We start from the raw sequence: 16,956 nt of genomic DNA, 5'->3' as shown, positions 1-16,956 counted from the left end.
CAAAAACTTATGTTTGACAGCTACAATTTCTACTCGAATTTAATAATCAGTCTGCTGACAGAATTTATTTACGGGATAACGTAAATAAAATTGTACAGCAAGAACAGATGAAAAAAATAGATTCGAGGCTTTGGGCACCGTGTTATACTCAAAACGTATGGCCCTCGCACACTGGACGCGATGAGCGATGAACGATCCATTAAGCCCGTATCAGGACTACGCATTGAAAATTGAAGATTGAAGATTAAAGATTGGAATTTAATCAAAATAAAAGGGACTAAAATTTCTTTGTCCTAATTGGTTAAATTTCAATCTTAAATCTCGAATCTTAATCTTCAATGCGTAGTCTGATACGGGCTTTAGACCTATTGCACAATACAAAAGTACAGCAGAGAATAGATATTATTCCCTGTTCCTATTGGTGGATAATTTCTATTTCCTGTTTCTATTACCTGTACTTTTGTATTGTGCAATAGGCTTTAAGCGGGGAGCACACACTTTGGCATAACCGCATAATCATAAGCATAAGGAAATTGATTGGTCAATTTCGTTATGCATAAGAAAATGGACCAATCAATTTCCTTATGCTTGTGGTTATGCGTTTATGTAAAAGTGTGTGCTCTCTGGGGGACCCGGTCTATCTATAAAAATCTTGCAGCGCGCAAGCGCGGGCATATCGCTATACTTTACATATTGAACCGTGATGCGATTTATACAGTGCAGTGTTAAGTTTGGTTCAATTCATATCCAAGTTGTACTGACATTTACGAACTTGTAGCGGAGTATCCATATTCATCTCAAATCATCGAGAATCAGTTAGCCAAATCATGAAGTATATTCTGGTGACCGGCGGTGTGATCAGCGGCGTGGGCAAGGGTGTCATCGCCAGCTCGTTCGGCACTATCCTCAAACACTGTAACATTCGCGTGACATCCATCAAGATTGATCCTTATATCAATATCGATGCCGGGACATTCTCGCCATACGAGCACGGTGAGCGCGATATTAATTTCTGCACATCATTGTGCCATAATGTTTGAAAAAACAGCGGTTTTTTTGTTAGCATGTTCGACATCGATCGGTATAAAATTGAGTTCAATTTCCTGTGCTATTGATACGGGAAAATAGACTTTATTGCGATCGCAGCAGTTGCACGTTATTGCGTAGAGATCGCTCCTTCCGTAATTCTAGCTCCTGATTTCCCGTTTCTTAACATTACAGAAAATTTTTTTTTATTTGAATATAATTTATAAAGGGTTATACATATATATATATATATATATATATATATATATATATATATATATATATATATATATATATACATGTGTTGCGCGAGATTTAATTCAAATCGTCTTGCCGATATCTCTACCTCTGTTTTCTGTCTATTTTTTGATTATCGATAGAAAAGAAATGAATTACAAAATTTTTTATCTGGATAAACCATATAGTTGTGTGATAAAATTAAATAAAAATCGCTAAATTAAATGCCACGATAAGTGAGTGCCTTTATGGCGGTAAAATTTTCAGCCATGTGCTTCCGCCATTTTGCATGCTGCCGCCACGCCATTTAATGATTAATTAAGATTTATCGAATGAGGTCAGATGAGTTTTTATAGCTATATAAAATATATATGTACACAAATAAAATTAATTACGCATATATATATAGTGCAATAATAGAATAAGAATATTCATTTTAAGCCCCAAGTTAATTTATTTTTCTATGCAAATATTCTAGACTATACGAATCTATCTGAATATGTTTTTAGGCATCTTCCGGTTCTATACATGCATTTCCTACATTCAAAAAAATATAGATAGAAAATGTAGAGCTGGAGAGAAAAAGCACAATAAAAAAAGTAACATTAAAATTGATGTTAAAATTTATGTATAAGTCTTATTTTTAAAAATTATATAATTATATTATATATTATTAATAAAATTAAAGTAATATAATAACATTTTTAACATTTTTTATAAAATTATATATGATTAAATTAATTGCATATAGGATCAAATTAGTACTAAATTATTTCTCATATAGTTTCAACTATTATACAGATAAAGTTTAATAATATATCTGAAACAATCAACTGTGATTGAACAATTAAAAATTATTATTGATCAATAAATTATTTTAATTATTAGAATATAGTAATTGTTATATAAATATGTTTGTATAATTTCATTCATCCTTTAGAAATGGTTTCTAATGTCCAATGAAACTTGATGCTTATCACCACATTCCATTGTTCAGTCAAGTAAGCGATAAAAGCGTTCCTCGAAGAGAAACATCTTATGTTACTGGGTTTTTATAGACACATCCGCTGTCAGTTTTTTAATTTTGCTTATGTTACTTACTGAAAAGTTTCTGTTTACTCTGTACAACAGGAGAAGTTTATGTACTCGATGATGGCGGTGAAGTGGATCTTGATTTGGGCAATTACGAGCGTTTTCTGGATATCACTCTTCATAAGGACAATAATATAACAACAGGAAAAATTTATCAACATGTTATTACAAAAGAGAGACACGGAGATTATCTAGGAAAAACAGTACAAGGTATATCTCTATCTATATAATATCGCATATTTATATATAAGAAAGAGAAAGAGAGAGAAAAACACAATTTTTGTACAAATTAATAAAGATTGATATTATTTTTTAGTTGTACCTCACATCACTGATGCTATTCAGGAGTGGGTGGAAAGAGTTGCGAATCAGTCTGTAACAGAAGATGGAGCTAAACCAGAGGTATTGCTAATAATATGAATTATTATAATATATAATTTTACATAACTCCATAAGATATGTAAAAATATTAATTTACATAATATTCTTTATATATTTGTGATATATAATTCTAATTACATAATTTATTAATAATGCTTTACAGGTTTGCATAGTGGAATTAGGTGGCACAATAGGCGACATAGAGGGGATGCCGTTTGTAGAAGCGTTTAGGCAATTTCAATTTAGAGTGAAGAAAGAAAACTTCTGTGTTGCCCATGTGTCTTTAGTGCCGCAGGTAACTGCGTTACATGCCTACAATCTTTACACACAGGTTACATTCCCGTTTACATATCTCTTCTATATTTTATGTGCATACAATAATAAATGCATGATTAATTTTTGTGAAACTCCCTAAACGTTTTTGTGAAGATAATTTCTGAATAATTATTGAGATATAAAATACTTTTTAGCCAAAATCAACGGGTGAACCCAAGACGAAACCAACGCAATCTAGTGTGAGGGAGTTACGTGGATTAGGTTTATCACCCGATCTAATAGTTTGTAGATCGGAAACGCCTATTGGCAATTCTGCCAAAGAAAAAATTTCAAATTTCTGTCATGTCGCTCCAGAGCAGGTAATTATCAAAAATATTTTTAATAAAGAAATAAACTGTAACGCAATTGATTAATTAAAATTAATTGATATCAACATTAAGTGACATCAAATATTTTGATCAGGTTATCACTATTCACGACTTAACATCCATATATCGAGTACCACTTCTTATGGAATATCAAGGCGTTATAGAGTTTCTCAATGATCGATTGCAACTGAATATCGGAATACCGCGCCCGCGTTTCTTCATGCGAAAATGGCGAGATTTAGCTGATCGCGTGGATCATTTGCGGAAAGACGTTAACATCGCTCTAGTGGGCAAATATACGAAACTCGAGGATTCCTACGCTTCTGTTACAAAAGCGTTGCAACATGCTGCCATTGAGGCCGGTTATAAATTGAAATTGACGGTACTGTGTCGTAATTATTTGAAATATATATAATTTTATACATATTACATAATCATATTGTACTATTATTTTTTGAATGATTATGCAATAATATTAATGCAGTTTATTGAAGCTGCTAATCTAGAGCAAATTACATTAATGGAAAATCCAGTCTTGTATCATGAGGCTTGGCAACAGCTTTGTAAAAGCAGGTAAATATTTCAATATATTTTTATGGTTCTGTACTTCTCTTATATCCATAATTTTTAATGACGATACATTTGTTGTGTTTAGTGGCATTATTGTACCAGGTGGATTCGGTAAAAGAGGATTGCAAGGAAAGATGGAGGCCTGTCGATGGTGTAGAACAAACAACAAACCGTTTCTCGGCATCTGTCTGGGTCTACAAGCGGCAGTCATTGAATTCGCGCGAAACGTATTGAATCTCCAATCGGCGAACTCTACAGAAATTGATCCACATACTAGTAGTCCTGTGGTAATAGACATGCCAGAGCACAATCAGGGAATTATGGGGGGAACTATGAGGCTTGGCAAAAGACAAACGCGTTTCTGTAACAATAATTCTGTCCTAAGTAAGTACCAGAATTCATGTTTCAACTTAAGATCAATTTTCTTTTTTCAATGCCACAATATATGATATATTCTTAATATATATATATTATTTTATTTTAATATTTTTCTGTACAGAGAAATTGTATGACAATAAAGATGTCATAGAAGAAAGACATAGGCATAGATATGAAATAAATCCGGATTATGTTCCAGATTTAGAAGCAGCTGGTTTAAAATTTGTAGGTGAGTTATATTGCATTTTTTCACACATAATAAAGTTATAGTTTTGGTAAATATAATAGACAATCTTAATTATACATAATTAAAATAATATATACTATATAGTCTAACATTTTGTTTAATAGGTCGTGATGACGATGAAAATATACGAATGGAAATCGCCGAATTGGAAGGACATAGTTATTATGTAGCTACGCAGTTTCATCCTGAGTATCTATCAAGGCCTTTAAAACCCTCACCGCCGTTCCTCGGTTTAATTTTAGCCAGTGTAGGCAAACTAAAGTATTATGTAGCACGAGGATGTAAATTTTCACCTCGCCAACAGAGCGATAATGAATCAGGTAATAATGAAATAATTAGAAAAAGATATATAAAAAAATAAAAATTTATATTAAATTAACGTAATTAGTATAATTATTATACATTAATATAATTGTGCGCACACACATATATGCAAAATATATGTTTAATGTAAAAATTAGACATAATTTCAATTTGCATGCAAATATCTCCAACTTATTCATTTGTCGTGTTGATTGTTACAGATGATGACTACATGTTGGAGAAAGTGTCAAAATTGCAGTTGTCTAGTAATGCAAGTAGAAGTGGTAGTAATATGTCAGAACTCAATGATACTTTGTATTGAGTGAAATTTTATTATCGCAAATTTATTTTGTATCATTCCATTTTCCTATAATCTGATCCACATGTCTTTCTCTAGACTTACATAATTTATGATTAAAAATTGAAACATAATAAATACATGAATATGTGATACATATATTTGTACAATATATATATTAATAATATAACTTTAAATCTTGCTATAACTGAAAACAGAAGTTAGAATCCTAATATAGCTTACAAGCAGCAACAACTATAAATACAAATATATAATTTATGATAACTTCAGGAATGAGTCTGTATCTCATATAAGTTACTATAAAATCTCATGTTTTGGTTAAATATATATATGTAAACAGGTTCTTATAGAAAATAGATTTCATCATTTTAATACATCGTCTTATACCAGAGATTTAAATTTATATAATTTTAATAAGTTAAAATGTTATGAGAGAATAAATAGTTTTTATGATATTATAATACACTATTTCAATTGTAAGTCTGCAGTATTCAAACTACATTTTTTTATATCGACAAACTGGTTTTTTATATGTACAAAGTGTTCAGGATGAGAGATAGAGAGAGTGTCCCGAAATATTATAATTTTATTATAATCTCATGTATATCAAACAATTGTTATATATAATGTATAATGTAGTAGTATATACCTAATACGAATTTTATTAGATATTATAAGTTTTATATTTTGTAATAAATTATGTCATGTTTAAACGTAAAAATTTTTTGTATGTTTATATGTATTGATAAAAATATTAATATGTTTCAGATAAAATGAAATATATATGTATATGTGAATCTAAATTTTAAAGATTTAATTTAATTATATACAAGCCGAAATCATAATCTCTTTCTAAAAACATGATTTGTCTTTTATAAATTATATAATGATTATAAAGATTCTTTGAATTATAGCGACAATTAACTTATCATAGTCTTGTTGATATAATATTAACGAAAAAAGATAATTAATAAAATTAAAATTTTTGAAATATTGCAAAACTTAAAATTTTTTAATTTGTATTTCTTCTTATAATTATGTTCGCCTGATATTTTACTCATATTTGAGATCATAAACTTTTGCGATTTTAATTTTAATTTCAAATTCATATGTATAAAAAAATTATCTATATTAAAAAACGGTACAAATGAAAGAAAGTATACAAAAATTTACAAATATCTAGATATGCAACTAGTTATATGAAACCTGATTTGTCAATTCTGGACATGCACATTCTATTGGTTAGAAATTTCACTCATGCACATATCTTTCTTTACTACTGAAAGTCTGTGACAAAGCTATAGCTTTGGTACTTTTACCTTACCTACTTTACAAAGATTTTCCCGCCAAATATACTATTTTTCTGCTACTTTATATTGACGGCTTGTGCAGCTTGTAATTGATGATTTGATATATATTCTCAGTTTCTCAATTTTATTACAATAACTACAAAGAAAACACTGATTTACATCAGTTATAATTATACGGAGCTTCTCGCAATAATATAAAAAGAACGGTTTCTCTGTTGACAAAAGCATATCAGAAACAACATGGTAAAGTATATATAAATGAATAAAATAAGTAATTATGGATACAAATAAAACATCTTTACTGATCTTTGTAGAATACGTTATACGTGTATTTAATATATTACATATATAATTTATAAAAAGATGTTATATATTAATGTAATATATATTATTTATATTTACATTACATATATATATGCGGCATACATGTATTGAATAGTAATATAAGATACTATTTATTTTTGTAATTAAGAAAAATGAAATAACATTTAATTTCACATGTATTTACTAGAGTCAACAAAGCTCTCCTGTACATTCTGAACGACACACTGATGCAATGACATCTCCTGTACCTAATATAGATGAACCATTTGAAGATGAATCTGAGTTACTTGGTGAAGATAATGATGTTAATAATGAGGAAGAGGAGGAGGGAGAGGAGTTATTTGGAGATAATATGGAAGCGTAAGGATTTGACATTTTTTAAATATTAGTTTTGATATAACATATATATGAGGAAAGTAATAACTTATAATATATACCTAAATTATTATTTGATATTTAAAAAAATTAAGTAAATATTTCATGTATATTTTATGTGTAAAACAGAAAAAGAAATATTAGAATGCAATAATAATAAAACTTTTCTTTCTCTTATGACAGGGATTATCGGCCTATGTCAGCATTGGATAGATACGATCCCAATCTACTTGACGATTCAGAATATTCAGAATTGTCTCAGGGTGAACGTGTAGCTGCAGAAACAGAAATGCGAAAAAGAGATCGTGTGGCTGGTATTGTAAGAGATGATCGCGATCTACTTTATGGTAACTTTTTATCATTTTCTATTCAAAGTAAAGAACAAATTATAAATTATAAAATAAAGCTAAATCAATTCTAATATCCAACAATTTATAAAAGCCAGAGAAATGTGCTTATAGAATTATGAAATATTTTTCAAAAACTGATAATTTTTTTTATTCTTCTAGATGAAAGTGATGAAGAAGATGTACAAGCACGCAAACGACGTATGGCTGAAAAAGCTGCTGCTGGCATAATAGAAGATGCAGAAGTAATAATCTTTCTATATTATGTATAAGTATTATATAATCATTTAGTAATGTTTTCTTCTTTATTTCAGATGATTGAATCCATTGAAAACTTAGAAGATACTAAAGGACACTCAGTGAAGGAATGGGTAATGATGCTAGGACCACGAACAGAAATTTCTAATCGCTTCAAAAGCTTTCTTCGCACTCATACAAATTCCAAGGGACAATATATGTATAAAGAGCGTATTCGTCATATGTGTGAGAGTAATCAGGTATATCAAATCTTGCATATATACATGTATAATTCTAATAAAAAGCGGTAATTTAAAATTTTTCTTAATTATATTTTTAATTTATTTATGATAAACTTTGGAATTGTAAAATAATTTTATTTTATATTTAAGAATAAAAATGCTAATCTTTTATATTTTTTTTAATATAAGATTTCTTTTTTTTTATTTTTAAAAAATGTAATAATTGTTTTTATTTCATCAAATTACTTAACAATGTTTTTATTTCACAAAGTCCTTGTATTTCTTTATTTCAATAGTCCAGTTTCATAGTGGAATTTCCCATTCTTGCCAGTAAGGAACATGTTTTGGCCTATTTTTTACCAGAGGCACCGTTTCAAATGCTCGAGATATTCGACGAAGTTGCAAAAGAATTGGTGCTGACCATTTTCCCCAGTTATGAGAGAGTCACGTCAGAAATTCATGTGAGAATATCAGAATTGCCATTGATCGAAGAATTACGCACATTCAGGTAGAGATGTATATTTGATATTTATTTCAACTAATTAATATCATTTTATTTAGCTTATGCACAACAACGAAAATGATATATTAAAATAATGTTGCTTTTACTTCGTTATAATAGAAAACTCCATTTGAATCAATTAGTTCGAACTCTTGGAGTTGTAACAGCGACTACAGGAGTCTTACCACAATTATCGGTAGTGAAATATGATTGTACGAAATGCGGTTACGTTCTCGGACCGTTTGTTCAATCCCAAAACACAGAAGTCAAACCGGGCTCGTGTCCTGAGTGCCAAAGTATTGGTCCATTTATGGTAAATCAAAGTTTTTTACACTTACATTGCCATTTTATTTTTTTTTAATATTTTTAAAATATTTATTCTCATTTGTGTGTATATAATTATAAATCGTTTAGATCAATATGGAGCAAACTATATACAGAAACTATCAAAAGATAACAGTACAAGAATCACCGGGTAGAATACCCGCTGGCAGAATACCGCGCAGCAAAGATTGCATTTTGTTATCTGATCTTTGTGATCGTTGTAAACCTGGAGACGAGATAGATGTTACTGCTATTTACACAAATAATTACGATGGTTCTCTAAATACTGAACAGGTAAAATTAAATTTCCAACTCATATTATAGGTAATTAATTACATCTCATAATTTTTCCTAGTATTTATTCTAATCTCTCTACAGCATACATCTTAGAGTAATAATCCTTTGTAATTTTTATAAGAGAAAGTTTTCTAATTTATATAATTTATATAATTTATTATGTTTCTATTATGTTTCTTAGGGTTTCCCGGTATTTTCCACAGTGCTGTTAGCTAATCATTTATTCGTCAAAGATTCGAAAGAAATTGTAGACTCACTGACGGAAGAGGACATTTCGAGTATACTCGCTCTGAGTAAAGATCAGCGAATTGCGGATCGCATTGTCGCGAGTATCGCACCTTCGATCTATGGACATGAGAATATTAAAAGAGCTTTGGCACTGACAATATTCGGTGGCGAACCAAAAAATCCTGGTACTTATTTTGAATTCCAACCATTTTATAAATCTAAAGATATGCTCTCTTTCATTATTTATATTGAATATGCAGGAAACAAGCATAAGGTTCGCGGTGACATAAATGTCCTGTTATGCGGAGATCCTGGCACTGCTAAATCGCAGTTTTTGAAATATGTGGAAAAGATAGCACCTAGAGTGGTTTTCACGACAGGTCAAGGCGCTTCGGCTGTTGGTTTGACTGCTTATGTAAGGAGATCGCCTATCAGTAAAGAATGGACCTTAGAAGCTGGAGCTTTGGTCCTTGCCGATCACGGAATATGTCTCATCGATGAGTTCGACAAAGTACACATTTATATAATTTATATATAACTACAGTAACATATATGTATGTTAGTATAAAAAAATATATTGATAATATAAATATCAATGTAAATATTTTAATAATTAACATTTATAATTTTAATATAATATCAATGTAGATGATTTATTTTAATATATAGGCATACATTGCATATATATATATATATATATATATATATATATATATATATATATATATATAAAAGTTATACATGACATACACACACACACACACACATACAATATATATATATATATATATATATATATATATATATTGTATGTGTGTGTGTGTGTGTATGTCATGTATAACTTATATTATTTTTTTTTATAAAATTTTACTACAGTTAGGAATAATTATTAAAGGCACATTGTTCCTTCTATTTTTCTTAGATGAACGATCAGGACAGAACGTCTATCCACGAAGCTATGGAACAGCAAAGTATTTCTATCTCAAAGGCTGGTATCGTTACATCTCTTCATGCCAGATGCGCAGTGATAGCAGCATCTAATCCGATCGGTGGTCGATACGATCCTAGTATGACCTTTGCAGAAAATGTATACATTTGTAACATCTCTTAATTCTGCTTTCTCATATAAAATCATTACTTATAAAATTTCATGCAGGTGGATCTGTCGGAACCGATTCTCTCACGATTCGATGTGTTGTGTATAGTCAAAGATGAGATCGATCCTATGCAGGATCGTCATCTGGCCAAATTTGTCGTTAACTCGCACATTAAGCATCATCCGACAAGCACGGAGAGAACACAGAGCGTAGAGTTGGATCCCGTCACGCAAAGTCTATGTATTCCACAAGACCTTCTCAAAAAATATATTGTTTACGCAAAACAGAACGTACATCCGAAGCTGACTAATATTGATCAAGATAAAGTTGCTAAATTATATAGTCAGTTGAGGCAGGAAAGCTTGGTAAGTCAGTAAAACAAAAATACTAACTACTTACATATATTCTGGAATAATTTTGGAAAAACGATTAAGAAAATATTTATTATATATAACTACTATTTTTAAATGTTGCATATATCATTATTACATTACAGGCGACCGGAAGCTTGCCGATTACCGTACGTCATATAGAAAGTATTATTCGTATGGCAGAAGCTAGTGCCAAAATGCACTTAAGAGATCATGTTCAAGAAAGTGATATGAATCTCGCCATCAGAATAGTTCTCGACAGTTTTGTAGATACGCAAAAATATTCTGTTATGAAATCTATGCGCCAGGTATCTCTTTAGTTTCTTTTTTTCATATGTAACTTCAATTTGAAAAAATCTAATTTTTTTCTAATATATATGTAAATTTCATTACAGACGTTCCAGAAATATCTGTCATATAAGAAAGATCACGGTGAACTCCTATATTACATACTACGACAAATCACTTTAGATACTTTAGCGTTTCAAAAAGCTTTGCATGGCGGACGTATTACGACTGTCGAAATTTCAGAAAAGGATCTATTGGAACGGGTAATTAAAGGATTTAAGTTCAATTTGAAAATAATATTGAGTTAAGAAAGTATATAATAAACAGCAAATTATTTCAACGGTTTGGGCTAAAAAGATTTTTAACTTATTTTCATATCTAATTTATACATAAATCTTATGTCTCTTCATTACTTTTAACATTATAAATATATATAAAAATCTTTTTATTCAAATATCCAGTTCTTATAACTTTCATTCACTTTTTTGTATCTTTATATAAGAAATAAAAGCTTATTAATAAAGCTTAGCACATTTTACATTGATATTAATGGTTTATGAGTTGCAGGCAAAACAAATTGACATACATAATTTGCATACATTTTATGAGAGCGACATATTCAAGACAAATAATTTTGTTTACGAACCAAGGAGGAAAGTAATAGTACAAACTCTGCCTGAAGGTATCGAAGATTGATCTGAAAAAAAGCGATGTTATATTTTTGCACATGAATATTTGAATTAAATATATATGTATAACAACTTTTTTTATTTTATGTGTAAAATTTTTATATTGCATTGAAATGCATGATATAATAGTGATTAATTTGTTCCATGTCATTGTTGAACACTGTTACATAATTATTGCGATATTCCATCATTAAATACATTAAATTATATTCATAACAAATCAAACATTTTTAGTTCTATTATTTTTAAGTGCACATGCAATAGTAGCAAAAATAATGCATTATATTTAAATATTCACTCTATATAATAACTAGCAATAGATCTTCACAATTACATTCAATATCAAAATTTTTAAAAGTTTTATGAAAATAATAACATGATTAATGTAATGCAAGAAAATTTATACTTTATATCTTATGATGAAAAAATCTTATAAGCTACATATGTATCAGTATATATATTTCATATCTATATCTATACAATAAGGTTGTGTACATCACTATATATATATATATAAAAATTGATTTTACAGAAATGTCAAATAATTTTAATGATAGTTAAGCAGTTAAAAAATAAACTTACTGGAAAAAAGATCTTACTTTAATCAAGCATATTTTATGTACAGATTAATATGCGAGGAAAAATACTTAATTTTACAAATCACATATGTGTACTTATACAGCAAACAAAACACATTCCCTTCATTTCTCACAGATGTTCTGTTATTTTTGTTTTGATTTTTGCTTTCTTTTTTCATCAAATTTGTTTGGTGGTAAACTGATTTTGCATAGAACAATAATTATCATATAAAAAAACATGATAGAGTAATCAGAAAGACTTTCTTCTTATTGTGCAATCTGTGCTATTTTTTATGGGAGTTGTAACTGCTGTTACTAGTACTGCTACTGCTACTGCTGCTACTACTACTACTACTACTACTACTACTAGATACACTATCGCTAGAGTCCGATTCGCTATCTGATGATGAACTGCTGCTACTATTTTCACTACTACTAGAATCTTCACTGCTAGAAGAACTTGAGTCGCTCGAACTGCTGGATTCTTCCTTCCTCATTTTCTTTCTGACATGCTTCTTTTTTGTTTCTCTATTTTGCACCTGACTGAAAATAACAATATATTCAAAGTCTGTTAAACTTATTCAAATATAGATAATGTAGATAATACTTCTATATATACTCTATATCAAGGTTAAAAGTGTTTGACATCTTTAACTTTGGATATATTTTATTTGTTGCACATTTTATTTTATGCATATATCTTTTTAAAAAAAGAGTAGAAACATTATCTAATTTGATGAATAATATCCTTGATACTAAAATATTTCTTCCTGTTTCTTTAAAAGCTGGGAAAATCGTTATCTTTTCCAAGTATTTCAAAAAGCATGATTTGTCAAGGGAAACATTATCTATACGTAACAAAAAATTTAGATAACATACGTATTGTCATCGTGTTGCTGCTGCAAAGCTTTCTTTAGTTGCGATGTGCGGGAGGATCTGTGCAAGTATTTCCTCTTGCCTTTACATTCGTAACTCCAGTGTCCCATTTCCAGACATTTCTGACAACGAACTCCTTGCGGAAACGGGTCTCTACAAATTCGAAGATAAATCAGAAGAATTGCAAGCGTTACATTGCTCTTATATCGTGATGTTTTTACTTTCGCATTACAAATTGCATACTCACGTTTTTTTCAACAACTTTATACCATTCGAACTCATGATTAATTTATCAGTTTATCATAACCAAAGAAACTTCAAAATGAACGATAGCACAATCACGGTTTTGTGTCTCGTTTTCTGAACTTTTGTTTATATATCGAGGAATCTCTCATTTGCAAGTGTTCGCAAAGCTGTAGTTTCTAACACGCGTCAGGATTATGTGAGCTTCTCATTTGTCGATATGCGTGCTCATTGGTCGGAAATCTTATCCAATGACATTTCACAAAAAGTATACTAACAATGGGTGCGTTCAGGAGACACAACCGTTGAGTAGTAATCGAACGTGATTGGTTCTTACTTCTAGAACCAACAAATCAACATCGAGTGTTTATAAGACGATGCTCAACAGTTGTGTTTTCTGAACGCGCCCAATGATGACATTCTATTTTTTCAAATTTTCAATATTCAGAACACTGATAAGAAGCTAATTAAAATTTGTCTGCAAAGTGCAAATATTTTGTATTGATATTATGATATAACATATAACAAAAATGATTAATTCGGAGAATATTGCTTTCACGAACAAGGATACTTTAAAAAATGCTACTTCGAAATCTCTTTTCGCATATGAATATAAAAGCATAGAATTAAAGATTATAAAAGATACAATAAGTATGTATCAAAATAGTTTTGTGGAAAAGGAAAAAGTATTAAAAGAAGAAAAACAAAAACTGGTATATATGTATAAAATTGACCGAGAAATTTTGTTCATATATAGTATTCACTGACGGAATTTGCGAGAAAAATTTCTTCGTTTCAATTTGTTTCAATTCTTGTGCTCTCCTAATATCATGAATTTAATCGTGAAAATTTAATTTGCAAATCGCTTTTTTCAATAATTGATCTCTTGCTTTAGCTTTATTATCTCTTGCTGAAATATCTTCTCTTAATAAATTTTATTATTTTCCAAGAGTACAAAATATATATTACTACATATAAATTACATTTTACCAGCAATATTTATATACTAACCATAATATACAACGGAATTGTTAAATCGCATATCTCAAACAAAAGATTGTGTTTTGTTAATTTAGGAGAAATTAAATTATCAAGTATGGTCAGTAGAAGATTCATATTGCGAACAAATATGGCAATTCTCCTACAAACATAATTTCTCTGATATCTTCAAATATTATCCCTTCGTTATAAAAACTGATCATTGCGCAAAGCAAAGAAACAATGATGAAGACGGTATAATTGATGCATTAAACATTAATAATTAAAATTTAAGAGATTAAATTTTTTTATTAAAAATAATTCTATTAGATGTCGAAAAGAGCTCGGAATTGACTGATTTTATAAACGAAATTGATACGATCAGAGCGGAAATATTTAGCTTAAATCGTGAGAAGAATGTCAAACAAGAAATGGAGAGTATCTTGATGAACTTACGAAAGTTACAATTAATTGCCGATGAGACTACAGAATTACTGAAGTGCGTTTATAACATTTTTATATATTTCATTACAATCAATATTCTACAATAAATATAATAATTTTACGAAAATTTTTTTGATTTTAGACTGATAAGTCCTTTAGAATCTTCAACCAAACTCGCGGCGATATCAATACCAATATATGACGAAATAATTTTTGATAGTGTAAATAAAATCAAACGACATACGAATGATACAAATCGCGAAAGTATATGTAATTATTTTAGTATAATTTTGGGATGATATTATATAACATAATATATTAAATCTATTATAATAAATTGATACAACATTTCTTCTTGCTATATTAATTTTATCAATACTATACTATTTTATAATATCATCAATATTATTTTTGCAATCGTTTCGCAGATTCAATAAACAAGAAAACATGTAGCAATCAAAAGGAAAAGTTGTTGGTAAAAAATAAATCGTGCCTGAGAAATAACATATCGAATTTTACGCCTACTAAGAAAATAACAATTGTATCTCCTAAAATATATCCTCAATTATCTCTTGAGAGAAGTATCGTGCATACTGTGAAAACAACGCTGACGAAGATATCTACAGAAGTATGTATATAAAGTTATTTCTCCTTTCTGTTAATCACTTTATGTATCCTGTAATAATAAGACATTCTAATAATGATTACAGTTCACATGCAGCAAGAAACATGAAAATTTTACTCCAAAGAAACGCAGTGAGATTTCTATCAAATTCGAACAGCATCGTCAACATGTAATTGATAATTATTAATTATATATTTTTCACACACACATAAATGCAAATATTAAAAATAATTAAGTTTTTTACTATGAATTATATAGATCCATTAATTAAGCAACAATATAAAATATATTATTTTTAACTACTACGTTGAATATCATGTTTTACATTATATAAGAATAAATTTTAATAATAATTAAAATATTTTACTAAAAGTTAAAAGGAGATCGTGCAAGAAAAAGCAAAGAAACGTTAATTTCGGGAAAATATTTCATAATATATTTATATATTTAGAAATATTTATACAGCGTCTCGTATAATTACGTAATGTACATTGAATTACATTTAATATTACATTCTTGGAATTATTTTACACATAACACAATATTTGTATGCTGCTCAATATACTATTCGATAAGTGTTTAATTATCTCAGAATAGCGTATTGTGCGTTTGCAATTGTGTTACGTAAATTTATCGCTTGCAAACCACGGGGACTATGTGCCGTCTACCGATTTGTGTATTTTGCTTTACTTTTTTTTAAACTGTTTAACAGTTTATCACAACGGATTGTATTATATCACCAATTTTGTAGCAACTTACATGTGAATGGCTCCATGGTTTTTCCGCACATGAAGACTTTCATTACAATATCTAGTGACTAATTTGTTAAACGATCGCCACGTCATGTCATTTAGATAATCCTGTAACATTTATCTAATTAATAAGAATAATTCTTTCAAATTGTAACCTTCGTAGGATATAATCGTATCTCTGTCACAACTAATTTTTCCAGACTTCACCATTAATCCTTCGTTAAATTATAAATGCAAACCAAGATTTTAAAAATCTTCGTTAAATTAAAAATGCAATCCAAAATTTAAAAAATCTGGGTATTCCCTTTCTTTAAACTTATTTATTTTGATTTCTTTAATTTTAATGTATTAATATCGTGTAATTTTTAACATTTTATTTTGCAAAACAATAAACAAATTTAATAATCAAAATATTTGAAATAAAATTGCAAAAATATTAATATAAAACCTTGACATTCTAAATAACATATAAAATACGAGCGCATGGATATAGTTAAAAAAAGAAATGTTATATATAGATGTATAAAACTTTATACTAGTACTAAAATCCTGACTTCTACAAAATATAATGCACATAATGCATATTATTCCTTACATATAACACTAGGTAAATTATATATATGATTCCTCTT

At 29.0% G+C, this 16,956-nt stretch overlaps 4 protein-coding genes across 4 annotated transcripts; 3 read left to right on the top strand and 1 right to left on the bottom strand.

Moving 5' to 3' along the window:
* The first annotated feature begins 735 nt into the window (after window positions 1–735).
* LOC138937766 (CTP synthase 1-like) lies at window positions 736–5,200 on the top strand. Its single transcript, XM_070304344.1, has 11 exons — window positions 736–993; window positions 2,395–2,565; window positions 2,672–2,757; window positions 2,900–3,067; window positions 3,207–3,371; window positions 3,475–3,762; window positions 3,865–3,953; window positions 4,036–4,334; window positions 4,450–4,557; window positions 4,680–4,895; window positions 5,100–5,200. Exons 1-11 carry the CDS (start codon window positions 828–830, stop codon window positions 5,198–5,200), a joined length of 1,857 nt encoding a protein of 618 aa, XP_070160445.1. The 5' UTR covers window positions 736–827.
* A 1,396-nt stretch (window positions 5,201–6,596) lies between these two features.
* Window positions 6,597–12,027, top strand: Mcm2 (DNA replication licensing factor Mcm2). Its single transcript, XM_070303842.1, has 15 exons — window positions 6,597–6,750; window positions 7,019–7,191; window positions 7,390–7,553; window positions 7,716–7,798; window positions 7,868–8,050; window positions 8,329–8,540; window positions 8,655–8,847; window positions 8,949–9,152; window positions 9,337–9,568; window positions 9,644–9,894; window positions 10,306–10,470; window positions 10,540–10,845; window positions 10,977–11,159; window positions 11,247–11,402; window positions 11,707–12,027. Exons 1-15 carry the CDS (start codon window positions 6,748–6,750, stop codon window positions 11,833–11,835), a joined length of 2,637 nt encoding a protein of 878 aa, XP_070159943.1. The 5' UTR covers window positions 6,597–6,747; the 3' UTR covers window positions 11,836–12,027.
* Window positions 12,028–12,312: 285 nt separating this feature from the next.
* Window positions 12,313–13,667, bottom strand: LOC138937677 (zinc finger CCHC domain-containing protein 10). Its single transcript, XM_070304167.1, has 3 exons — window positions 13,530–13,667; window positions 13,286–13,435; window positions 12,313–12,949 (listed from the first exon to the last, which is right to left on the bottom strand). The coding sequence occupies exons 1-3, from the start codon at window positions 13,562–13,564 to the stop codon at window positions 12,691–12,693; spliced, it is 444 nt and encodes a 147-aa protein (XP_070160268.1). The 5' UTR covers window positions 13,565–13,667; the 3' UTR covers window positions 12,313–12,690.
* A 388-nt stretch (window positions 13,668–14,055) lies between these two features.
* Window positions 14,056–15,759, top strand: LOC138937840 (uncharacterized). Its single transcript, XM_070304489.1, has 6 exons — window positions 14,056–14,238; window positions 14,602–14,758; window positions 14,834–15,002; window positions 15,090–15,217; window positions 15,376–15,575; window positions 15,658–15,759. The coding sequence occupies exons 1-6, from the start codon at window positions 14,056–14,058 to the stop codon at window positions 15,757–15,759; spliced, it is 939 nt and encodes a 312-aa protein (XP_070160590.1).
* The last annotated feature ends 1,197 nt before the right edge of the window (window positions 15,760–16,956 follow it).

This window comes from Polyergus mexicanus, unplaced genomic scaffold (genome assembly GCF_030449975.1).
Source record: "Polyergus mexicanus isolate NDT 795.1 unplaced genomic scaffold, iyPolMexi1.0 SCAF_11, whole genome shotgun sequence".
In the NCBI taxonomy this organism is placed as follows: domain Eukaryota; kingdom Metazoa; phylum Arthropoda; class Insecta; order Hymenoptera; family Formicidae; genus Polyergus; species Polyergus mexicanus.
This window is presented reverse-complemented; position numbering and strand designations above follow the sequence as displayed.

Excerpts from the sequence above, each read along its gene's own strand:
- LOC138937840 (XM_070304489.1), top strand. The coding sequence starts at position 14,056 with ATGATTAATTCGGAGAATATTGCTTTCACGAACAAGGATACTTTAAAA. Across the intron at positions 14,759-14,833 it reads AAGAAACAATGATGAAGACG|ATGTCGAAAAGAGCTCGGAA; the intron begins GTATAATTGATG and ends TAATTCTATTAG. Across the intron at positions 15,003-15,089 it reads GAGACTACAGAATTACTGAA|ACTGATAAGTCCTTTAGAAT; the intron begins GTGCGTTTATAA and ends TTTTGATTTTAG.
- Mcm2 (XM_070303842.1), top strand. Across the intron at positions 7,554-7,715 it reads TGATCGCGATCTACTTTATG|ATGAAAGTGATGAAGAAGAT; the intron begins GTAACTTTTTAT and ends TTATTCTTCTAG. Across the intron at positions 7,799-7,867 it reads GCATAATAGAAGATGCAGAA|ATGATTGAATCCATTGAAAA; the intron begins GTAATAATCTTT and ends TCTTTATTTCAG.
- LOC138937766 (XM_070304344.1), top strand. The coding sequence starts at position 828 with ATGAAGTATATTCTGGTGACCGGCGGTGTGATCAGCGGCGTGGGCAAG. Across the intron at positions 4,558-4,679 it reads AGCTGGTTTAAAATTTGTAG|GTCGTGATGACGATGAAAAT; the intron begins GTGAGTTATATT and ends TTTGTTTAATAG. Across the intron at positions 4,896-5,099 it reads ACAGAGCGATAATGAATCAG|ATGATGACTACATGTTGGAG; the intron begins GTAATAATGAAA and ends TGATTGTTACAG.
- LOC138937677 (XM_070304167.1), bottom strand. The coding sequence starts at position 13,564 with ATGAGTTCGAATGGTATAAAGTTGTTGAAAAAAAC. Across the intron at positions 13,436-13,529 it reads ATAAAGTTGTTGAAAAAAAC|AGACCCGTTTCCGCAAGGAG; the intron begins GTGAGTATGCAA and ends TCGAATTTGTAG. Across the intron at positions 12,950-13,285 it reads CAGCAACACGATGACAATAC|TCAGGTGCAAAATAGAGAAA; the intron begins GTATGTTATCTA and ends TGTTATTTTCAG.